Source organism: Gossypium hirsutum, chromosome A07 (genome assembly GCF_007990345.1).
Source record: "Gossypium hirsutum isolate 1008001.06 chromosome A07, Gossypium_hirsutum_v2.1, whole genome shotgun sequence".
NCBI classification, from domain to species: domain Eukaryota; kingdom Viridiplantae; phylum Streptophyta; class Magnoliopsida; order Malvales; family Malvaceae; genus Gossypium; species Gossypium hirsutum.
Genome location: NC_053430.1, coordinates 96660808 through 96687348, shown reverse-complemented (window position 1 = coordinate 96687348; position 26541 = coordinate 96660808). Strand labels below are relative to the sequence as shown.

General features: G+C 31.4%; 1 protein-coding gene across 1 annotated transcript; it reads left to right on the top strand.

Moving 5' to 3' along the window:
- The first annotated feature begins 16521 nt into the window (after positions 1–16521).
- LOC107955562 (ABC transporter B family member 15) lies at positions 16522–21163 on the top strand. Its single transcript, XM_016891352.2, has 7 exons — positions 16522–16861; positions 16957–17011; positions 17092–17270; positions 17375–17832; positions 17966–18506; positions 18609–19520; positions 19608–21163. The coding sequence occupies exons 1-7, from the start codon at positions 16583–16585 to the stop codon at positions 20982–20984; spliced, it is 3801 nt and encodes a 1266-aa protein (XP_016746841.2). The 5' UTR covers positions 16522–16582; the 3' UTR covers positions 20985–21163.
- Positions 21164–26541: the final 5378 nt, after the last annotated feature.

Here is a 26541-nt window from a genome sequence, read left to right as displayed (position 1 = left end):
AATTTGGGGATTTAGGGATTCCATACGGCTGTGTGTTTCGAAACACACAGTCGTGCCTAGTGGGCACACAGGTGTGTGAGACTTTCACAAGGCCGTGTCTTCCCCACACTTTATTTTAGTGATTTTGGACAGAGAGTTACACAACCTGTTCACACGGTCGTGTCCTGCTTCACACGAGTGTGTGCCTTCGTCACACGGCCATGTGCAACCCTTTACACGGGTGTTTGGACCCTCACACGGCCTGGATTTTTAGTGCAAATTAAGTGCAATCAAATCTCTATGTGTTCCAACCCTCGACTGAGGTTTATTGAGGGTAGGTATGACTTTGTTCTGAGTTTCGATAATGCGTTATTGGTGATTGGTTGTGTGACATGTTTGATTCTGAACCTGGTTAGCTGGGTGAGCGTGTGTGCAGCTAGTTCTATCTGACTGTCAGACTGCGTGTCACTGAAAAGCGAGGTTATTTTGTAATTGAAATTGAACTGAAGTAACGAGTGTGTACATTTCTGAATCTGATTGAAAAATTGTGAATGACTGTTTGAAATTGCATTCTAAATTGGTACATTTATATACAAAGCTTTTGGGGTGGGATGTTGAAGAGAAGGGAGATTTACAATTTGGCAGTTTATCTGCATTCTGTTAGCCCCAATTCCCAAAGGGTCAGGGGCGGTCTCAATACCCTAAGAGTCGTGGACAATACGGATGACCATCATTGTCGGGCAACCTGGGATGACATTATAACGGTATAGCGGATTACCGCATTGCACTATACCGCATGTATGTTAGCTACGCTACATACCATTATCTGATTTGGCAGTTCATACTGCACGTTTGTACCGCGGTTTACTACATGGCACTATATAGCTTATACGCTAGCATTGCTATGTAATATATGAGACTGGCAATTTATCTGCACACTGTTAGCCCCAATTCCCAGAGGGTTGAAAGCAGTATTAATTCCCTAAGGGTCGAGGACAATGCTGATGATCATCGTTTCTGGACAACCCGAGATGACATCCTATGGAGTATAAGGTTGGATGGGCTTTTCGAGGTCCTATTCGGAGTGCAGGGATGGGTGGGTTGATTAAATCCCCACAAGAAGTGTAGGGTTGGATGGAGATAGTGTGTTGGCTAGATGGGTGGGTTATTTTATAACTCATTTGCACTCATATACATCTGATTGCATCTGTACGACTGAATGTGACTGTACTGCTCGATAGAGATATCTGAATGATATATTTGACTGAACGTGATACTGTATTTGGATGTGATTGACTGATCGTCTAAAAGGAACTAGTGCCTAAGAGAAACTCATAGACTTGACTGCGACTGTTTGACTAGATAGTTAGTGTGATGGGCTAAGGCCCTACTGATACTGATTCTGGAAAGGGCTTAGGCCTAACCTGTAACTATTGGAAATTTCTACTACTGTGACTGATTGGACCATATGACTGTAGAGTTACATATGGGGTAAGTTGATTACAAGCGTACATACTCGACTATCATCTGATGGTAAGGTTTGCTTTGCATATATCGACCGGTTTCGTGTAGTTCGGTAGGTTGGTTCTGCTTCGCCACTGAACCTGAACTGTTCTAAAGCCTTTAAGTCTCTGTTCTATTTTCGTTTCCATTGCTTTACTAGTTTTGATTCCACACTAAGCTCGAGTAGCTCACCCCTTCTTCTGTTTCCCCTTTTCAGGTACAGTTCTGGATTTTGGATACTGGACTCAGTGTGCAGAGGTCTTGGGCAGGCTTAGAGAAATTAAACTATAAGTTTCACTTTAGTTTTTATTTGATACTCGATTTAATTTGAACTGTAGGGATTTATAATACGGTGGTACTGTTTCCAATTTATGCCTTTACTCATATATTTTTAACAGGTTTTACTTTGAGTTTTATTTTAAATTTGAACTAGTTAGTTATTAAACAATTTTAAATGCTTTTGGTTTACTGGGATAAATTGATTTGTAAAATTTCCTCACGATCACTTCGGTGATCTATGTAACAATCCAAATTTGGTCTAGACTTCTAAGTCGGGTTTAGGGGTGTTATAGACATTGTCGATGAAAACAATAAATCGAGGGAAGTTAATTTGAATGTGGGTTGAGAATTTTACTTGAGGAGAAGTGCTAAAAGTAACATGTTTTAACATCATTCTTAATGCGTTTTTAGGAGATTATCCGATATTAATTGCGAATTTTATGCTCCTAATCCTTTAAATTCATGTTTTAATGTTTAATAGAGCATTTGAGAGAAAATGAGTGAAAAACGAGTGAAAACCAGAGCGTCGAAACAAGCTGTAGGAGCCGCACGGGCTGAACTGTTCCACACCGCTAGACCATATTGCTCTGTGACCCACATGAGCGTGTGGTAAATCGTTTTGATTTCACAAAATTATGTATCAAATTGCAAAAAATCACAATTTTTAGATTTTCGGGTATTCTAAGACGTCTATATGACAAAAATAAGGAGATAGGAGAGAGTTGTCAGAGAATATTCAAGAAAACAACTCGAAAAACACCACTAAAACTGATTTTGAAGTTATCATGGTTTTCTTTAGTTCTTTCGATTATATTGTATCTTCAATATTTTTATTTTTAAGTATGAACTAATTTTCTAAATACCTAAGGGAAATGAACCTTATGATGGATTCTTTTCTTTGATTTTTATTTTACACAATAAATACTTAGCTTCTTGTTCTCAATTATGTGTGCATAATTCTTAGTTTGATATTTCTAGATTATTGATCCATATTCTATGTGCTTAAATCGGAGGTTGAATAGACCTTGTTTAAGAGTAGATCTTGCGTAATTGAGTGGAGTTGCATGCAATTCTAGAAATAGGACGACATAAATCTATAATAAGGGAATCTATAGCATGAGTTAATGTGATAATTAGAGTTTTAATTAGAAAGAAATTTCAATTAATCAACCGAAAGTCAATTACTCTTATGTTGAAAGAGATATTTGCATAATTTAGGTCTGCGTATTAAGATACTAAGTAAAAAAAGGGCATAATTTAGATTGATAGTGATAGATGAAATCTAGGTGAATTCTTTCTTGGGTATTGTTTTGCTTCTTAGTTGTTACTCGATTATTTTCGTGATTTATTCTTTTTCGTATTCGTTAGTTAATTAATTTAGTTAATTTTAATTTATAATCAATCACTCGATTTATTCGGTTAAATAATAGACAGATAATAATTACTAGCACTTTTAATTTTCATGGGAACGATATCTTTACTCACCGTAGCTATACTATTAATTGATAGGTGCAATTGACTTAGTCAAATTTTTAGTTAGTTTCGCGACGCATCAATATTAAATAATCAATTTCATCATTCTTAATCAACTTCTTATTTATGTATAGCATAATAGTTAATAATTAAAAATCATGTAAACATTTATACATCTAATTAAACATACTAATTAAAATTATTTAAACCAAGTAAAATTCTAGTTGTACTTACAACCAAAAGCTTGAAATCAAACTTGTTTTCTTCTTTTTATACTCCTTAGCTATCACTTTGCCATTTTCCCTAACTTGATGTCACTTCTCTATTTTTGTTCATATACATAAAAAAAACTCAATATGTTCTCATTAAAATCATAATAAAATATCACAGTCTATATTCCTTAAATAAAACTATTATGAATTTCATGAAAATTTTATCATACTTACCTTGATCACATACAATCAAACACTAATTCTTATTTTCTGTCTCCTCCAAGGGAACTATTGTTGGATTCCTCATAAAATTAAAACAGCTACTAGGCTTCTCTTTTGATTTCACTAGATTTTCATAAAGGAAATTGGAGGAATTAATCTTAATTGGCTTGAAAATGGTGGAAATGACCTATTTGTAAAAAAGGAAATATTGGAAATGTGGAGGATGGAAGTAGCGTATGACTTTTGGAGAAAGATGAATGAATTTTCATCATCCTTCTCAACTTTTCTATGCTATTATTTAATTAATTTAATGATTAAAAATATCTAATATTAAAATATTCCAACTAATCAAAATTTTACGCAAATTGATCCTTAATCATTACATTCCCATAATTGTTTTATTTGATCATTTACTATTTTATCCTTCAAATTTTCCTATAATACCTTTTATGAGTCATATTCTTTTTCGGTAATTTTTCACCTCTAGTCCCTCATTTTTCCTTCAATTCAATTCAATCCTTCTAATTAATTTTTCCTCTCTTTTGCCCCAATACTTTTTACTCTCTTACAATCTAGTCAATACCTTGAATTTATCTCTCACAATATAAGCCTTTTCAAGTCTTTGCAATATCTATATTCACTCTCTGCTAACATCGATAATTTCCAATTTATAGCCTTCTCAAATTCTAACTTGTTTGCTTTCGATTTAGCACCATTTTCGAGTCAAGGAATATTGGGGAGTTACAGTAATGAAGATGTTAAGAAAATGGAGTTTGAGCATCGAGAAAGCGAGGATGTTGTTGTGCAGTTGTTAGTAGAGGTAAAAAATATCCCATTATTGGGTATGAGATTTCAAGTTACATAAGTCAATTGACTATGCCAATGCCTATTGATTTGTCATAGTTTGATATGTAACATTAGGCTTTCCAATACTCTTGAAGAACTTATTTTCAAGTAATTTAAGTGTCTTTTATATGTTTTTGTCGATATTTTAGTTTTAAGCATTAATAAACATTTTTGCTTAGTTCTACACCCTTTTGAGACCCAAATTGGCCAAACAATGCCATAAGGAACCTAACAATGTGATTGAGTTGGTGTAGGGAGACCATAACGGCTCAAACTTGAGGAAAACATCATTCAGAGTGGGTATCGCGGTACTGATTCCATGGAAGTAGTGATATCCCTAAAGGTGCTGAAGTAAAGAAAATTGAGGCTAACTCTAGTGATGTTGCGACACCGACGAGTGGGTATCGTGACACCGAGACCAACAAGACCCCAAGTTTGCTATTGTTTTGGGTATCGCGACACCAAAGCCTGGGTGTCGTAATACCATTACCCGACGGGGAGGAAATTTACTGCCGGGATAGTTTTTGTCCAACACCAACCCCAATAAAAAATACAATGTTTAGGGGTATTTTGATCCAAAATTTTGGGCTGTAACCAAATGTTAAAAGCCACTTTTGGTAAGAACAAAAAAGGGAGTTGCTGCCTTTACTTTTCTTTAATCTTTTTAGCTTTCTAATTATCTTCTTCTTCAATTTACTAGGGTTTAGTTTTAACTTTTCAGGTTTTTAATTGTGTTAGTTGGTAGTTAGTTAGTTTTACTGTAGCTTTGTCTCAATTATTATTTAATACTCAAAACTCTCTTTGTATTTTCAATTTAATCCATAGTCATTAATATAACTCAACTCTATTTTTTTTCTTGGATAAAAATATGATCTTTAGTATTACTTTTCACTTCCATTCTTGACACCTTCATCTCCTTCGAGCAACCATCAATAAAATACTAAACTTTCTTTAACCATATTTTTATACTTATTTTAATGTATTCTTTGAATGTATTTTGGGTTCTTGTTTGTATGAGAATGATGTTGAGTAGCTAAATTTATGGTGGTTGGTTGATGGAAATGTTATTTTGTTAGTTTTGGTATAGAGACTAAATTGTAAAAATTGGACTAAATTGAATAAGCTTCAAAACTTAGAATTGACGCCTCTAAGGGAAAATATAAATAGGTGAGACCGAGAGGATATCATATTGAGCACCAATTTTATTGTCCCAAGTTGGTTTGGTGAGGTCAAGAGATAAATCGGGCTAAATCGTCTAATTTGGGAAAATAAGGACCGAGAGGTAAAATTGAATTAATTACAAGTTTAAGCTTTTTAGATCCCCAGTCCAAGGACTAATTAGCAATATGAAAGTCAACCAACCACTTTTGTTTATTAAATTGTTAATTTCTTAATTTTGTCTGTTTTACAATTTGGTCCTTTTTAGTATTAGGTAATTCATTAGCATAATTAACCTTAATTATGAATTATCATAATATAGGTATTAGTGAGTAGCTAGCTAGACTTCTTGGTTGCATGCTTATTACTTAGGAATCACTTAATCCTCGAACTCGCTTAGGTTCGATCCTTGGAATACTCGAGTGTTCCATTGTAACACTACAAATATTACAACTCAACCTGTCACACTTGCACTTGATTGTTTTTGTGTTGATTCACAGACTTGGTTCACGCACGCTGGGGCGCAATCACCTACATATCATCCAAATATTCCATCAATGTTAGACAATTTGCGTATCTTTCTCAACCAAAAAACTTAAGAGTCCACGATGTTGAAGAATCTCTCAATGCCAAATATTATTGGTAAATATCACAATACTATACTTAAAGGTCTACAATGTCGAATATTACCTTAATATAAAATATTCTTGGTACCTATCCTGAGCACTATACTCAAGAGTTCATGATGTCAAATATTAACGAGTTGTATGATAAGATGATAGCTTTGTCACTATTCAGACTAGCTCTGGGGGACGGACCATATTGTTTGGAGACGCCTAATAGTTATGGTAGGGAATGCTGTTAGAGAAATATAGTCTAAGAGGAATCTCAATCAAATTCATTTGACAACATCTCAGAACCAAAGTGTCCTAATGAAGACATTGGTGACTTGACAAAAACCCAAGCCTAAGAAGGAGTGTATATTGAAACTATAGGTGTTAATGATCCTAAGGCATAAGATGAACTAATAGTTTCTGCTCAAAGAGTCGCAATAGTCGTATGTATGAGCCCTCAAGCTATTATTGGAAGCTAGGTATCTTCACTTGTGGGCATGAATTTTCCAAATATACCCATGAACTGTTAGATTTGAAGTACCCTAAGTTTGAAGATAATGGTGACCTTACACTTGATCAAAATTTTCCATCAAAGATGTTATGCAAAGAAGAATCAAGGTGTACAACATTATGGCATCAATGGATTTCAAATTCAATAAGTTTATTGCCAACATTTTATGCGTGCAAATGCATTAAATATGGCAATGATTACATATGGATGATGTTGGAAAAACCGGTTTAGAAAATAGTGTTTGTTGCATAGAGGAAGTTAAATTTTTTTCTTAAAACTAAGCCTCTTGGTATTTATAGTAATAAACCCAAGACCGAATTAGTACTTGTGCTTTGAGTGAGGCGTTGTAGGTCATTTTCTGGCTTTCTACAAAACGATCTTCTCGGCTATCCCCAGACCTTAACTTGCTTAGAGTGTGGGCTTTAACTTCACGAATAGGTCGCATAGAATCAAAAATTTAATTAATTTTCATTGGAGAAAGATTTTGTTCTTCAAATAAATTACCACTATTTTCTAACAGAGTAACGACACTTAAATATGAATAACTAGTTTTTATTAAGCTCATCCCATAGTTCCTATTTATAGGGAAAATGTACAATAGTTTTCCTTGAATAAGGGGTAATTAAATAATAATATTTTAATAGAAAATTTAATTTTGTCATATAGGGAATATTAAGGGGTGACGATAACCCTTAGTGAAACTAGGGTTTGGCTCCCATTATAAAATGGGATGGACGCTCTGGCCCATCTCGTATACTGAGTACAATTATATGTGTTATCTGGTCTTTTAACAAACTCATATAATTTAACCAACCCAATAAACACTTTTTCTATTTCTCAAAATATTAATTAAATAAATTAATTTAATCAATTAAATTATTTTCTCAACCCAATTCTAATTCTGTTAAGGTTATGACAACTTTATCTTATTATAATCTATGATGAAATATATTTAATTGCTCTGTTCACTAAAACTATGATGATTAATTAATTAAATTTCACTTCAAATTTCAATTATTCAATTTCAATCAATTAAATAATAATTTAAACAATTTAATTTATCCTAAAACTCATCTTTTGTACTTAGTGAGAAAACGCATTCACTGTGGATAGTGATACATGCAACCTATTTCTTTTTATCATTGTTATCATTTATTCTAGAGTATTAGTTCTATATGCAATCCATTTTGGGTTATATCAAGCTAGTGGAGAGACCGATTGAACATACATAATTAGGGTTCAAATAATTTGTAATTGAATTTTGACTTTTTATTTATTAATTATAACATTATTTAATCATGGAGGGATTCCACTAAAGTATCATGATTGATGTAACACCCCTAACCCGTCTTTGTTTCCGAATTAGGATTATAGAGTATTACCATACAATAAAAAAATATTTAACATCATAGCATTTAAATAAATTAAACATATAATAAACCATTCATTCACATGCATTTTTTTCTCTAATTCGAGCCTTCGAGGCCCTAATAATAGCTTAGAAATGATTCAGGACTAATTTGAAATAAAACGGGAAGTTTAAGAAAAATATGAAAAAATGTGAAAATAGGGGTCACATGGCCATGTGACACAGCTCATACCGTGTAACATTCAAATAAAGGGACAAATGGCCGTGTCCTCACCCGTGTAACTCATTGAGTAGGGTCACACGGTCGTGTCACACGGTCATGTCACAAGCTCGTATATCAAGCCGTATAACTATCTTAGTTGCCACACACGCCTATGTGTCATGCCGTGTAACTCACTGACTTGTAACACTAAGAAATCTCAAATGACACATGGCTATGTGACAGCCCGTGTCCCAGGCTGTGTGAACCCAAAATTTACCTAAAAACATGCCATTTCAAATCCATTTCATAACTAACCATTCAAACCATTTGAGCACACAATCAAGGGATTCAAAAACCATCCAAATACACACAAACGTATCATATCAAACATCTTAAATCACCTAACCAGTATGTCATTCAAAGGCACCACAATTGTATCAAAACATTAATTACCAAAACATGCTAATAATGTCATATTCCTATCATGCAAACCTAGTTCATTTAATCATTACATATCACCATAAATGACCATTCACAAACTGTCACATATATACCAAAAGGACCTTCAATACAAGCACTTGAAATTAACCGATATGACATATCTTGATATGGCACTAAAGTTCACCAAATCAACCATAACCTCAAAAGCTTAAACATACTAAAACATCCATTACAAAAGACCTATACATGTCATTATTAACCTTGGCCAAAATAATCAAAATCTACCAAAATAGTTCTTGGATAGTGTGATAGGTCTCCGACAAGCTTCCAACCAATCAAGCTTCCAATAATCTAAAAAACAAAGGAAAATAACTACGTAAGCAACAAGTGCTTAGTTAGCTCATATAAACTTAAACATAACTTACCACCTCAATAATACAATTCATAGATTAAGCATAAACCATTACCAATGGCAAGAGCTTAGTATATGCCTATTCGAGCATCATCGAGCTCACATGTTAGTAGGTTCATCAACATCACATATAAGCTCATTTATATCATAAGTAGATTTCATAAGTTACATTACATATGCATCACCCTTTTCATAAAATCATGAACATTTCCACTAACTTATTTATGTTTCCATTCCTTTTCTTACCCGTTGAACTATCTAGGATTGCATTGGATATTCGAGAATACTCACATATATAGTGTGTCTTTCCATATAACTGTAACCTCTTTCCATATAACTGTAACATTTCATTTACATCATTGCTCACACGAGCTGTGGGTCAGAATGTAAGCTACACGATGCTGCTCACATGAGCTGAAGAGAATCCGCAATAAATGTAGGACCTCAGCCATTGATAAGACATTCAAGACCAACACCCAAAACATGAAATCCCTAATGACATGTCATTTGTATACTAAGAATTCTTAAGGTTCAACCAGGACTCGTTATCCGTCAATTCATCATAACATGGATACAAATATATTTTAATTTATATTTAAACAACATAAAAAACATTCAATTTAGCTAACATTAAAATGATCACAGTTCATACAAACTTACCTCGATAACCAGGATGTAGAAGTAGAATTGAACACTAATCTGAAGCTTTAGCTTTTCCTCGATTTAAGTTCGATTGTGGTTTATCTTGATCTAAATAAATAATTTCATTCAATTAAGCAATTCTAGTATTCAATTCAATCCATAGTTCATATTTATGTAAAATTACAAAATTACCCCTAATACTTTAAATTTTTACAATTTAGTCTTTAAGCTCAAAACTTAAATATAACATATTTGAGCCTAAGTCCAACTTAACCAATATTACAAGAGACCTTGAAACAACCCATTAATACAAAAATTTCACAATAAAACCCATATATTTACATTTTTAACAATTTAATCCCTAATTACAATTTCACCAAAAATCACTTAACAAAACATGTTTATTTTACAACCAAAACTAATAATATATCAAATAACATCAAAACTTATTCAAAAACATCCATGGAATGTCCTCAACCTTTAAAAATTTTGCAAATTAACCCATTGGCTAGCTAGATTAAGCTGAAACGAACTCAAAAACATAAAAATCATTAAAAACGGGACCGAAATCACATACCATGCAAGCATTTGTACTAGCTAAACTTTTAAAGCACAAAAATGGCTATTTCTTCATTTAATTTTGGTGGAGAAAACAATTAGGGAAGATGATACCAATTTTGCCTTATTTTAGTTTAAGTTAATTATTAAATTACCATTTTAACCTTAATTATTAACTTTAAAATCAACTAAATCATGTCCATATTTGTCCACTAACATTAAGGATGGTATAATTACTATTTAGATCCTTTAGATTTCCTTTCCATAGCCATTTGACCCCTTTAACACATAAAACTCAACTTTTACACCTTTTACAATTTAGTTGTTTTCACTTAATTAACCATTTAAAAATTAAAATTTCTTAACGAAATCTTAATACAACCTTAATATAATCTTGTAAAAATTAGATAAATAATAAAATAATAATTCACTCATCAAAATTATGGTCCCGAAACCACTATTTCCAACAACACTGAAAATGGGCTGTTACAATTGAACTCTCCCTTATTATATACAATTACTAAAACAACTTTATAGATGTTTGCACAATGACCTTGTCATAAGTGTGTTGTCCCCATAGGATATCATTATCCCTTTGGGTTAAATTCGTTCACCTAATATGATCCTATTTTATCTCATTGTAACTATTACATCTTCCTTCATAAAAAATCAATTACTAAAAGATAGTAATTAAATCATTTGTCCTGGATAAATGACCCATGGCAACGTTACTTTTCCACCTATCATGTAATTCCATTGAGAGGATACCATTAACCCTTTATTGAGCTATGAATTCCACTATTGTAAATGAAGTTAAGTCATACAGAAGTCATATACCCATCATACTAGCTTTTGGTTCTTTGATTGTTTGAACTCAAGTTTTCAATACATTAAAGTATACAAGTCACGCACACATAGTTAGTCACCTACTTAGGATTGAGATAAGTTACACTACGAACATCAAAAATGAATTAATCCATAAGTGGATCTAGGATTAATTCAACTTAGGTTTTGTATGATGTATTGTTAATCCAGACAATCACATCTATGTTTCTATGTTTTAGGAGTCAACCATACTGATACCTAAGACAAGGTATATCCCTAATTGAGCTTGATAGACACTATAACAATCCTTTAATCGACTTGCTCAATTTCAATTCATCAGACTATGAACCTTTCATATTGCATACTAATATAATTTGTCTTCTCACATTATGATTCGATCACATAATGCAATTTAACATTAGTTAAACGTTAGGTAATTAGTGAGCCAATATTTGCATAAATTTTTCTTTGCTTGCAAAAACCGTTGAGGACAAATACAAACATTATTAATTTGAATAATGAAATTTTATTAAACCAATCTGTTCAAAAAATTACAAATAGAAATGACAAATAAACTATTCTTAGGATAATAGATCCTTACAGATGATTTGGGCAACCTATGTTAAGACCAAACATATGTGGGAAATTCACAAATATAACAATCCATATACATATTTTGTAATAAGTGTATTGTAGGATCATTCGAAGTTGGATCACAATTTAATTTACGATTCTATTGTTGCATTGGTCGAAGTAGATTCTTCCATACTCATTTAAGTCTTGATTGCAAAAATTTGGAATATATATAATTATTTTGTCTTGTACAAGAAAGCATGGCAAGTAAACTAAAGGGCCATAAAGTGATTATATGAAGGCTAGGAGCAATAATACAACCAACTACATAGTTATGGAGCTATGCCTCAAGAGCATGTTCTTGGTATTCAATATGGAAACAATCCCTGCATACAATAACAATAATTTAGCTTGGGGGCACTTATTCCTTTGTCTATTTTGGACACTCAAGCCACTTATTGAATGGTTCAAGCACTGCAAACCCATTTCTAGATAGATGGCATATTCTTGTATGAGAAATGCAAGAGAAATTGTTGGTGACTATTTCTCAATATAAGCCTGGAAAACTATTTTTCTTACTTTCGCTCTGGTAGAATGAAAAAAAAATTAGGCATGGGCATTCTTTCTACGAATCGAGATATTAACAAATTGTTTTTTATATCTAACCCAGCCTCAAAACTGTAGTCGTGGCACAAAAATCTGAAAATGGTTGGAATAAATCATGAGCATATCGTGTCTTATAAATATGTTATATCGTCCAAAATTTCTACAAGGAAACAAATGATAAGAAATTATAATGACAACTTGTAAATGCAAGTTCATATTGTTAGTTTCATAAATTACAATATGTTGTTCCACTTTATGCTTTTTTTTATAAGATTGTAGATGCCTTATATTGAGTAGTGTATGAGTTGATTCACCTCAAATTCCACCAAAGGGTGAACATTATCAAGAAAGCGAACACCAAAGCATGAAACTTCATTGAAAGTCTTCTATAACATCCCAAAATTTTCGATTAGACATGTGGTGCTATTCTAGTAGTGGATATAGTGAATTTTCGAAGAAATTGGAAAATAAGCTAGTTAAAGGAATTCTTATGAAAATAAGTGGTTTTGGATATAAGAATGAATGAAAATAATTTTAGACATGAAAGTGTGATGAAAAGACCAAATCATGAATTTTGAAAAGTTCGAGGATTACAATACAATTTGACCAAAATGTGAAAAGTGAGTTACTATTGATTCATAAACATAAAGACAAGTTGGAATATGTATTGGTATGATGAGAATTTCATTTGGAACCAAATTGTAAAGATTTGATAGTATATGAACTAAGTCGTAAATTTGCCATTTTGTTGAGAAAAGTGTAAAAGTAAATTTTTCAGTACCCAAAGATGTGAATTAAGTATGAAAATAGAATTATTGAATTTTGGTTGTTTAATAACAATTTGTTGTTAAGAGATTGTGTTTAATTAGTAAAAACACATGTCAAGTGTCATGGGCCACGATTCAAAGCTCATGACTAATGCACAAAAAGCATACCATGGAGGTCAATTGATTAAATAAGGCTTATTTAACCCACTTGAATTGGCCCGGTTCATGAAATATGTGGAGAAACCCATATACTTGAAGCTTTGATGGCCTAGTGAAGCACTTAAGAAAAAATTAGGGCTACCTTGGTAAATATGAAAAGTAATCTTAGAAGATTTATAATATGATAAGATTTTATTTTGTAATCTTAAAGGATTGCGTCAATCCTTTAAGAATCTCAATTGTGTATAGGTTTTAATCTTGACCGTCGATGTAAAGCAAACTGTACCGTTGGATCTGGGGGAGCTCAACTATAAATAGATGTTTCCACCCTCATTTGTAACCACTCAGTTATAATCCTTCATAGTAATTGAGTACTATTGAAAGCATTTACTCAAACACTTAGAGTGGTTTTTCTTTCTTGTAGCTTTTCTGTTATTTTGTTGCTTTTTTGTCTTTAAGTTGCTTCCACTTTATTTTCAGTACCTTAAAGAATTTCTATCGAGAATTTTCACTTTGAGAGAGTTAGGCTGACTTAGGCGGATTTGAAACAAACAAATTGCCAAAGGCTGCACGAATTGCTAGACTAAAATCTTAGCCCCATGACACTAGAATAAACTTGAACAAATGGTTATGTAAGTTCCCATTTGTCTAAGTTAATTTAAAACATAAAATTTTAAGCTTGTAAAAAATTATAAAAAAATATTTAAAATGGTAAAATTACAAATAATTATTAGAACAATCTATAATGCACTTATATTTTGAAATCAAATGAAATTTAATATTTATACTTCAAAAATTAATGATAATTTGCTTCTATAATGTAGGCTTATTAAGTTTACAACAATTTAATTTTAAATATTAAAATAGAAGAAAATTAGGAATAAATCTTAAATAACTAATAACTAATAATTAATATTTATTTACTTTTTAAACAATTTTTATAATATTCAGAATCCATGCCCAGAATAAATTTAGACAAGTGGTTATAACAGGCTCAAAATGGACTTAAACAACGATATATATATGTTCATTCTAAATGTGTATTTTTTTGTCATATTTCTATTATTTTAGAATGTTTTAATGATTGTTTATAATTTTACCATTTTAATAATTTTTATATTCTTATATATATATATATTACAATATTCAAATTTTTCATATTGAGTAAATTAGGATAATTAGTTGTATTCAAATGAAATTAGATAATCTTTTGTCCAAGTTAATTCTAGATGTAAATGTTTTTAGTAATATTTTAAATATTTTTTAAAATTTTATTATTTTTAAATATATGCTAATATGGCATGGCATGTCAACAATTTGTCCATGTGTCAATTTTCGTCAACCAAGCTATTATATATTAACTATAAAACCAGACAACAAGAAAAACTATTAATGAAAGGGCCTAATTGATTTTTTTTTATATTTTTTTCATTATAACTCAATTTTAAGGGTTTTTAGACCTATTGTCATAATTTAGTAATAATTTATAATTACTATTAAAGTATTAATTACTTTTGACCTTAAAACTAACCTAGGTGACCGCTAATTAGAAAAAGTTGAAACTTTAGGACTAATGGACTGTGTAAACTCGGCTAGGAATTGAAAATGGGCCTCACTAAATTTGAAAGGAATTATATCTTGAGTTGGAATTGGGCTGGGCCTTTTCACTTTGATTTTGGACCGGATGGGCTTCGGCTGACCTTTAAATGTCGGGCTTGAATTTATAAATCGGACCCAAACTTATATTCTTATTTTCTTATACAACTTCTCTAGAATCTTGAAATAGGAAGATCAACATCCTCGAATTTCATTAGCAACAATTTTAATCGAATTTTTCTTTTCTGATTTTTTAAAATTGAAGACACAACATTCCCCTTCAAGTCCGATTTATTTAAAATTAACTGAATCTAAATTAGTCTCAACTCAATCAAAATAAAATTCAATTATAAACTCAATTAACGAGAATACATAATTTAATTAAATCAAATCTTGATATCAGAATTCTAGTTTAATCCCCAAAATCAAATTAAAATTCATTTTAATTCCTTATTAAATCAAAATTTTAATTTAATTTTAAAATTAAATCCAAATTCAATTGTCTCAAAATTAAATTTAGTCCAAAATTGGTATAAAACCCAATTTCCATTCATATGTATGCCCAACATTGCTCAACTCAAATAAAATAACCCCAAAAAATATATCTACACAGGAAATTATGGGTGATTTTAATGGTGTCCGGACATAAACCAGCCTCCATGAAATGACTAAGCTCGTAGATAAAGGTAAAAGCTAACCCACTAAAGCATAAAAATGATCTTTTAACAGTAATGATTTTCGTAGTATCAAAAATTTTTGTCTCGAACTATCATCTAAAAATACACAATTTATTTGAAGTTTAATCTGAGCTTTAATTAACGATTTTTTCGATTAAATTATTTAATCGATATTTAATATATTTTTTTAATAATTTTGTATATCTTCCTATTTTATTCTTACGAATTCAATTTATGAAAACAAGATTTCAAGAATCATATTTTCTGATACCAATAAATCTATAATTGAACATATATACATGAGACATATTTTAAATACGACAATTTTAGAAAAAAAATAAGTCCAGGTAATAGGTTAAGTACCTTACCAGACTGAACAAATTGTTATGGTGAATATAGGAAGGTGATGGGGAAAAGGAAATCATTAAGCATTTATGGTAAAGGGACCAACTGTATGTAGCTTATATTTCATTAGTTTGCTTCCCATAGGAACCGCATCACATAATTTACTTATTAATTGTTACAAACCAACTACTTCTTTGTCTTTTCCTATACATTTGTTCATTTTCTGCTTGGAATCTGAAATGATAGATGCCATTTCAGGTAGATCGACTAACCATTACCGACAGTTTATTGCTTAAACTATTATCCGAATCATTGGTGTGATTATGTTCCTTTTCACGTGATAAGAATTTAAAAAAAAAATGCTACAAGTTGTTGATTACCTGTCAACATTCATATAAAATTAGCCAAGTCATTTAATTAATTTATATCTGTTATGAATGATGGGTGACGATGGCAGAGCTTTATATTGAATAAAAATAATATAATGGAAGTCCACGATCTTAGCTTAAAACCCGCCTTATATTTATTTCTTTCCTGGTTTTTAAGCTATCATTTTTCAGGCTGCAAATCTGCATCTCTATAGCTGCCCTTATAACATAAACTGGTATAGATAATGGAGGAAGGAAAACGAAAGGCCAATATGGCAGATAAGAAAATGAGTGGTAAAGATATTGGAAACATTGTTAAGAAGAATAAAAATGGATCTATAAGCTCCATTTTCATGCATGCCGATGGTGTAGATATGTGTTTGATGGTTGTAGGCTTCATTGGAGCTGTTGTAGATGGCACTGTTGGACCCTTGATTATATATTTGACTGGTCGTATGTTTAACAGTGTTGGCGGAGCTAATGAAGCTTCATCTGTTGGTATTCTCGTCCACGACGTTCGCGAAGTATGTTATTACTTACAAACTTACAACATAATAATATAGTATGTTTGCTTATAATCTGATAAGATACAATTTGGTTTGTCTTCTTTGGTTGACAGGTTGCTCTGTATGTTGTTCTGAGTGCGTGTGGGGGATGGGTTGGGTCCTTCCTAGGTGAGCTTGAAGTTAATACAAAGTTCTACGGCCACATAAATTTCTTATTTTGCTATCTAAAAGTTTTTTTAAAATTTCAGAAGGATTTTGTTGGACAAGAACCGGTGAAAGACAAGCTACGAGAATGAGAACAAGGTATTTGAAAGCTGTTCTAAGGCAAGATGTAGGCTACTTTGATTTGAATGTAACAAGCACAGCTGAAGTAGTCACAAGTGTTTCCAATGACAGTCTCATAATTCAAGAAGTTATTAGTGAGAAGGTCAGTTCAACTAAAATCTTCAACAATCAAAATAAAAGAGAAAAAATAAAAGAATTACTTTCCTTCAGATTGTAAGTTGATTAACTTCTTTGAATATGCATCAGGTACCAAACTTAATAGCAAGAGGTTCTACATTTATTGGAACTTACATTGCAGCTTTTCTGACCCTATGGAGATTAGCCCTTGTGATTTTCCCTTCTGTTTTGTTGTTGGTGGTTCCTAGTTTAATATATGGGAAGATTTTGCTAAGTCTTGCAAGGAAGATTAGGGTGGAGTACAATAAGGCCAGCACAATAGTAGAACAGGCAATATCTTCTATAAGGACAGTTTATGCCTTTGTTGGTGAAAACAAAACCACAACTGAATTCTCTGAAGCTCTACAAGGATCCTTGAAGTTAGGGCTGAGGCAAGGGCTGGCTAAAGGCTTGGCCATTGGAAGCAATGGCATTACTTTTGCTATTTGGGCTTTCATTACCTACTATGGTAGCAGAATGGTCATGTACCATGGAGCTCAGGGAGGAACTATTTTCATAGTAGGCACCTGCATTGCTACTGGTGGACAGTAAGAGTTTTGAACTTCAAGTTCTATTAGGAATAGGACTGTAAATTCTTATCTAAGATGGTATTTTATATAATTATATAAAACTTTTTTTTTCATTGATATTTTTGGTGTTATTTTCCCTTTTATTGAACAGACAACTTGGTACTAGTTTATCCAACCTGAAGCCTTTATCTGAAGCATGTTCAGCTGCCGAACGAATAAATGAAGTGATAAGAAGAACCCCAAAAATAGATGTGGATAACATGGAAGGGGAAATTTTGGATAATATTTTAGGAGAAATTGAATTCAAGCAAGTAGAGTTTGCATACCCTTCAAGACCTGAAAGCATAATTTTCAAGAACTTTTGTCTCAAAATTCCTGCAGGAAAGACTGTGGCCTTGGTGGGTAGTAGTGGATCAGGAAAATCAACTGTGATATCATTGTTGGAAAGGTTTTATGACCCACTTGGAGGGGAAATACTTGTTGATGGGGTTTCTATTAATAAATTGCAGCTCAAGTGGTTAAGGTCACAAATGGGGTTGGTGAGTCAAGAGCCTACATTGTTTGCAACAACCATTAAAGAGAACATACTTTTTGGAAAGGAGGATGCTGGAATGGAAGAGGTTATTGAAGCTGCTAAAGCTTCCAATGCCCATAACTTCATTTCTCAGTTGCCTCAAGGATATGACACCCAGGTTTGTCTGCTTACCTTTAGTGTTTATTAGATTATATAAACTATAATGCACAAACTTGATTATACTAGCATCATATATGGTTTAAAGATTAATATTAAACAGGTTGGCGAAAGAGGGGTTCAAATGTCTGGTGGACAGAAACAACGAATTGCTATAGCAAGAGCCATGATTAAAGCACCCAAAATCCTCCTACTAGATGAGGCAACAAGTGCATTAGACTCTGAATCTGAACGTATTGTGCAACAAGCTCTTAACGAGGCCTCCGTTGGACGCACAACTATCATCGTTGCACATCGTCTTTCTACCATTAGACATGCAGATTTAATTGTTGTCGTCAAAGATGGTCAGGTCATGGAAATGGGGTCACATGATGAATTAATGGTCAACGAAAATGGCTTCTATCCCATGCTAGTGCAACTTCAACAAACAGAACAAGTAAAAGTCCAAGACAAAGGAAATAAAGATTTATCTACGAATAACTCCGCTTACATAACAAACACGGAAATCAATATTACAAGCAGCCGTAGACTTTCTTTACCCAGTCGGACAAGTTCAGCCAACTCTGTAGCACCAGATCATGCTTCACTAGTTGGAGAAATGAATGTTGAGAATAAAAAAACATCTGCACCATCTTTTAGGAGATTGTTGGCCTTGACTTTACCAGAGTGGAAACAAGCTACTCTGGGATGCTTAAGCGCAATTTTATTTGGTGCAGTGCAACCACTTTCAGCCTTCACAATGGCGTCAATGATATCAATATTTTTTCTCACAGATCATGGTGAAATTAAAGAAAAGATAAAGGTTTATGCTCTGAGTTTCCTTGGGCTTTCGTTGTTTTCTTTGATAATAAATATTATCCAGCATTACAATTTTTCTTACATGGGAGAGCACCTGACAAAGAGGATAAGAGAGAAGATGCTTTCAAAGGTGTTGACTTTTGAAGTTGGGTGGTTTGACCAAGATGAAAATTCCAGTGGCACTGTTTGTGCTAGGTTAGAGAAAGACGCTACTGTGGTATGTTCTGCATTTTCTAACCGTCTTTATGACTATATATAATTGATTATGGACATCACCTAACTATATGTTCTTGTATGTTTCCAGGTGAGATCTTTATTTGGTGATGTAGTGTCTCTCCTTGTGCAAACCATCTCGGGTGTAACTATAGCTTGTGCGATGGGCATATTCATTGCGTGGAGACTTGCCATTGTCATGATTGTTGTCCAACCGCTCATCATCCTTAGCATGTACACTAAAATGGTTATACTTAAAAAAATGTCTGTGAAAGCCAGAAAAGCACAACAAGAGAGTAGCAAGCTTGCTGCAGAGGCAGTTTCCAACCACAGAACTATTACTGCCTTCTCATCTCAAAACCAAATCATGAAAATGTTGCAAGCAGCCCAAGAAGTTCCAAGAAAAGAGAATGTTAGACAATCTTGGTTTGCAGGTCTAGGACTTGGTTCAGCTCAATTGCTTACTGTTTGTATTATGGCCTTTGATTTTTGGTATGGTGGAAAACTCATATCTCAAGGATATATCACTGCTAAAGCCCTTATTGAAACATTCCTCATTTTGGTTAGCACCGGCGTTGTAATTGCTCAAGCTGCAAGCATGACATCGGACATGGCCAAGAGCGCCGAGGTTGTTAGATCTTTGTTTGCGATATTAGACCGCTGCACAAGGATCGAACCTGATGAATCTAGTGGTTACCTTGCACAAGAAATTACAGGATGCGTAGAAATCTGTGATGTTGAGTTTGCATATCCGGCTCGACCTAATGTGAGCATTTTGAAAGATTTCTCAATTAGCATAGAAGCCGGGAAATCAACAGCATTAGTGGGACAAAGTGGATCTGGTAAATCAACCGTCATTAGTTTAATTGAGAGATTTTATGATCCAGTAAAAGGAGTTGTGAAGATTGATGGTCGAGATATCAAGTCATACAACCTCAGGTCATTGAGGAAACACATAGCACTTGTTAGTCAAGAACCAACACTATTTTCTGGAACAATAAGGGAAAACATTCTATACGGAGCACCTGATAAAATCGAAGAGTCCGAAATCATTGAGGCAGCCAAAGCAGCAAATGCACATGATTTCATAGCAGGTCTAGTAGATGGTTATGATACCTGGTGTGGAGACAGAGGTCTGCAACTATCTGGGGGCCAGAAGCAACGGATCGCCATAGCCAGAGCCATATTGAGGAACCCAGCAATGTTATTGTTAGATGAAGCAACCAGTGCACTTGACAGTAAATCTGAGAAAGTGGTGCAAGAGGCATTAGAGCGAGTGATGGTGGGAAGAACTAGTGTTGTTGTTGCACATAGGCTGAGCACCATTAAAAACTGTGATCTTGTTGTTGTGTTAGACAAAGGGAAGGTGGTGGAGAAAGGCAACCATTCATCTTTGTTAGCCAAGGGGCCAACAGGAGCTTACTACTCTTTGATTAATCTACAAAGTAGAGCACATAATTCTACTTAGTCATTCAAATGAGTTGGTGTATTTTAGATGAAAGTTCAAATCAAGAATTTATGATATTATGAAAATCATTAGTGTTAATAGTTTGTTTTTGTACTCTAGTGGGTGATAAAACGCCCCTTAGCTTTTAGCTTTCACTATGAGCTTAATCATTCCATGGAGGCCAGTCCATGTCCTGCTAACATTCGGCAAAAGTGTCATATAGGACCTTATACTAAGAGTCGGATTACATTTTGATTCCTCTAATAAAAAAATGACAAAATTAATTATTGTACATTGAATCAAAGAGCAAAGGTCATTCTGCTAAAGATTTCATCCATTTCTATGATTAAAAGCTCGTCCATGTATGTCAAAATAGGGCACACATGGCATGCCATGTGCAACTATTTGATTATTCTGTTAGTAAGGTCAATTTTTAACAATAAAAATGGATGAAATTTTTTTATAAAAATGATTAATTTGCTCTTTAACTTAACGTACAAAGATTAATTTACACAATTTTTAAGTTTAAGAAGCAAAATTAAATTTGACTCTTAATATAAAGGTCTCCATAATACTTTTACCAATAATAATCTAATAATTTGTTATTTCCTATGTAAATTTTTTATTTTTTTGGAGAGGGGTGTTATTTGATATGAGTTTAGCAATATTTGGTTCAAAATTGGGTTTTATACCAATTTTGGACTAAATTTAATTCAGAGTTAAATTGAATTTTGATTTAGCTTTAAAATTAAATTAAAATTTTTATTTAATAAGGAATTAATTTGAATTTGAATTTGATTTTATTTAATTAAATTATTTATTGGGCTGAATTTAGTTTAGATTAATTTGGGTTATGGGTCAATTTTAAATAAATCAAAAGTAAAGTGAAATGTTCGAGTATTTTATAAAACTATTGTATTTTAAAAATTATTTAAAAAAATATGGTATTGTTTTAAATTTTTTTAAAAAGTATATGTTAAATAATAGGTTCATTAAGCATGTGACACATGTCACACTATAAAATTTTAAAATAAGAATAATAGTCTGAGTTGTCATGTATTAACTTTACGTGAAATTGTCACTTGACATGACGGCTTCATCTGAAATTGACACATGATAATCTAATTCAATTTTTTTCTACAAAAATTAAAAAGTGTGACACATGTTACAAATATAGTGAACTCGTCATTTGACATGATAAAATTACTTTTTGGAAGAAGAAAAAATACCATGTTTTTTTTAAATAATCTAAAAATAACCCTATTCTTCTAGATAATTTTTAAAATATGGTATTTTTATAAATTTTATTATCTTAGAAAGTGATTTTTATGTAATTATTTGAAAACTTAATTCTCTGTAATGACCCAAAATTCGTGGGCACCGAAAAAGTATATTATCGGGTCTCCGTCTTAGTGAAACGAGTTCATAAATAATTATTAGGAATAATTATGAGTCTGGTTATATGTCTAATTAGGTTTTATTTAGGTGAAGCTAGTTTAATTTAGAATAATTAGTAAAAAGGACTAGTTTGAGTAAAGATTAAAAGTTCAATTCTAAAACAATAGAAAGAAAAAGGGATTAAAATGGAATTAAGCCATTTGTAATAATTGAGGCGGCAAAATGGATAGAAAAATGTAAGGTTTTTCTTAGATTTTATTAATTATTATTGTTAATATTATTACTATTATTATTATTATTTGATTTAAAATTTCGCTATTAGATTATAAATAAATTAAAATTTGTGCCAAATATATGATGATAAAAGTGTACATGTGTGATATGTGTATTTATACACATGTAGAAAATATATATATATTTGTATATTTTCTTAAATAATAAGTAAAAGATATTTATATATATATATTAATAATTATTAAATTTATATTATATTATGAAATAAGACAAGTGTATAATTATTATTGGTACATGTGTAAAATATATATATAAAATTTTTTATATAATAAGTAAATGATAATAATTAAATTATAAAATTTTTTTATAATAAATAAATTGAATAATGACAATTATAATAAAAATATTGGTACATTTGTTATAAAATAATTTGTTTACTTAATATTAAAGTAATATAAAATAACTAAAAGAAATAAGCAAATAGAATAAAAAGAAAGTAAAGAGCAGAAAAGAGGCAGACAACAAAATGGAAACAGGGGAAGAAAAAGGGGAAGAAAAAAAAAGGGGGAAATTGGGATTTTGAAGCTTCAAGTTTAATTGGTAAGCTAAATTTAGTCATTTTCTCTTAATTTTGATGTTTTAGAAGCTTTAAAACAAAGTTTTGTTGAAATTAAATTAAGGTTTTGGAAGTTCTTAGGTTTTTAAACATGGGTTATGTTGAACAAAAAGAAGAATTAGGGATTTAATTGAATGAATTTTAAGTTAGAATTGAAAAAGGGATTAAATTGTAAAAGAAGCTATAAATTTTGTGTTTTAGGAAATTAAATTGAAAGAAATTTTAAATTAGGGTTTTATAATGAACATTAGATTGTTAGGGTGAATATGGAAGGAAATTGAGTAGAAATGAAGTATAACTTAAGTTAAACAAATAAAAGAGTTAATTAGGATTCAATTGGAATTAAGGAATAAATTGAAGAAAAATTCAATTAATTATTAAATTAATGCTGTCATTAATAATGTAAATTGTTATTATTATTTTCGTAGCTAACAAGGAAAACGAAGCATTGGCATCCAAAGGAAAAGAAAAGATGTTGAGGAGTAAATGCGTATTCCAGGTTTGTATTACTATAACTCAAACTATTTATTAAATGTTATATTGAATTTGTAATCATGGGACATCTAAGATAAGGTAAGTAATAATATTTGAAATTAAGTAAGAATATGTGTGAATATTGAATTATATGTGAATTGAGATAATAGATGTTTTGAATTGATTGAATATTTGAAATTGTTGTGGAAATGAATTCGAAATTGGAAAAGTAAAATAATACCCTATTAACTTGTTGGACTAAATTGGATACAAATGTCATGCAATAGGATTGTGATGTGATGAGGAGATTTGCAACTCGGCCGAGAAGATGATTTTGTTATTATATGCTACGGTTTAACCGAATAAGCATTTAATGCCTTATTGGCGTGTTTGGGAGGATATGATATACCGTTGTGTTTGGGAGGCTATATTATACTGGTGTGTTAATGAGGATTTATATTATTCCGAGTGTGTTTGGGTTGAATATTCTGATGTGTTTGGGTGGAATCCGCGTATCTATCAGAGTCCGAGCCTTGTTAATAGGGTAAATAATTGAAATGAAAATTTGAAAATGAGATTGATTGATTTGGCACTAATGGAAAGTACGAGAAAAAAATGTATGAATTAAATTATGAATTGAATTAGTATGTGAAAAAAAAATGAAATATGAATTTAAGATTTATGAAGTGATATATAATTATGTATAATTGGTTTAAATGATTTATAAAGCTTATGGTTGATGTTGTAATTTATTAATGTTAAATAGTTTGGTTTATAGTAATACCACTGAGTATGAAATACTCAGCATACGGTGTTTCCGTGCGCAGGTCATTAGAGTTCAAGATCCAGTTCAGCATCCAGAAAGATCCCGACTCCAACAAGAAAATTTTGGTGATGTATTTCTTCTTTTTGTTTAAGTGGTATGTACTAGGTGGTTGTACATGAGTCATGTATATGTATATGTATATGTATATATATATAGGTTAAATGATCTTGTTTTAATTAGATAGTTATGAAATTTTGGATGATAAGTAAGTTTAAAGTTGTAAATTAGTAAATTTGGTATTAAATTTTGAAATGAAATGAAATATATGAATTAGTTCCTTATATGTTAACACTTTAAAATTTAAGTAATAAATCAATGGATTAAGTATGATCTAGTAGTGTTTAAGATGTAAAATTTTTTGGTTGAAAAATTGGTATTGGTTTGTTTTTTGTTTGAATTTGCAGGGGTTTTAGGTAAAAATAAGCAGAAATACTGTCGAAATTTTTGTAAAAAAAAAAGTTTACGAAATTTTTTCGGAATACTCGAACAAGTCCCATTCTACTTTTAATACATGTTTTGGGATTCGAGAGTCCAATATAGGGACTTAATTATTAAATTATACTATGAATGTTATATTAATTGTGAATTATTCGTAAGTTGTTTGATATTTCCAGCAATGCCTCGTAACCTTATTTCGGTGACGGTTTGGGGTTAAAGGGTATTACATCCCCCACGTGAATTTAGGGTTTAGGGTTTATTTATGGTTAGTGTAAAAATATTGGTGATAGTGAGATTAGATATTGTAGCGATACTGTAGCGTGAGACAAAAAAAAAAAAAAAACTAAACATACCGCACTAAAGCTAAAAGTCCATCCAAAAGGATCCTTGTCGATTGAGCTTAGCTAGGGGTGTGTTGTTTGCTTCGGTTTATACTATCCATTCGAGCTTCATGACATTTTAATTCAGATGCTTCACATGGTTAATGGAATAGCTTTGTAGGTAAAACTACTACGAAAGTTTTGTACTAAAAGTCAGATTGTGTTTTGTCTTATTTATTTAAAAATTAAATAAATTAGTCATTGTATGTTTAGATCAAAGAAAAAACTAGTCTTATTAAAAATTCTATTTATTTTTACTGTTAAAAACTTATCCATATATATTAGTATGAGGTATACGTGACATGCCACATGCCACTATATGGTTGTTCCATCAGTCATGCCAATATTTAATAATACAAAGAGATGAATTTTTTTAATAAAAAAGGCCAATTTGTTTTTTGATATAACTTACAATGACTAATTTGCTCATTTTTTGAGTAGAGGCGTAAAATACAATCTGACTTATCGTGGAAGGGCTTCCATAATACTTTAACCCATTTTGTGGCTTTTTAATAAAAACTATATATGTAAAGTATCAAAATTCAACATAATTTTAAAAAGGTTATTATTTAGTACACTAGCAGTGTACTTTTTTTTATTCGAAAAATAATTTTAAAAAATTATCATTTGTCACTTTTTTTTAAATATTTATTTTTTAAAAAAAGTATTTTATTATATCTCTTTATAGGATACTTGTCAACCCTTAACCCTACTTGTTAAGTCTAAAAACTTCACTGGCAGTGTACATAATATTTTTTTTCATTTTAAAATAGTTAAAATATGTTTCAAGACTTTGTACTCTTAGTATATTTGAAATTTAATTTCTTTACTTTTATTTATACAAATTTAGTCCATTAACCTTTCAATTTTTAAAATGTAGGTCTAATTATTAACATCATTAAAATTTGTCTATTAAATTCCCTAGCGTGACATTTTGAAATTAAAAAAATTCACTCAGTAATTATGTAACAAAAATGGAGTTGTAATGAACTTGAATTTAACAAAAGATTTTAAATAAAAATAAGGGGATTAAAACAAAGACTTGACGCATATTTTAACCTTTTAAAATATAGAAATTAAATTATTCACCCTTTTTGTTCCCTTAAAATATTTGATTAAAAATTAGATTAAATTACTCATTTTATAGTAGAATTGCTTATTTACTCCTAAAAAAAGTTGATATTAAAAATAAATTTCTTTACCATTTAAAAG

What these genes read in the sequence shown, in the direction of transcription:
- LOC107955562 (XM_016891352.2), top strand. Translation starts at nt 16,583, where the DNA reads ATGGAGGAAGGAAAACGAAAGGCCAATATGGCAGATAAGAAAATGAGT. An exon ending in AAGAAGTTATTAGTGAGAAG is followed by an intron (nt 17,271 to 17,374) that starts GTCAGTTCAACT and finishes AATATGCATCAG; the next exon opens with GTACCAAACTTAATAGCAAG. An exon ending in CTCAAGGATATGACACCCAG is followed by an intron (nt 18,507 to 18,608) that starts GTTTGTCTGCTT and finishes AATATTAAACAG; the next exon opens with GTTGGCGAAAGAGGGGTTCA.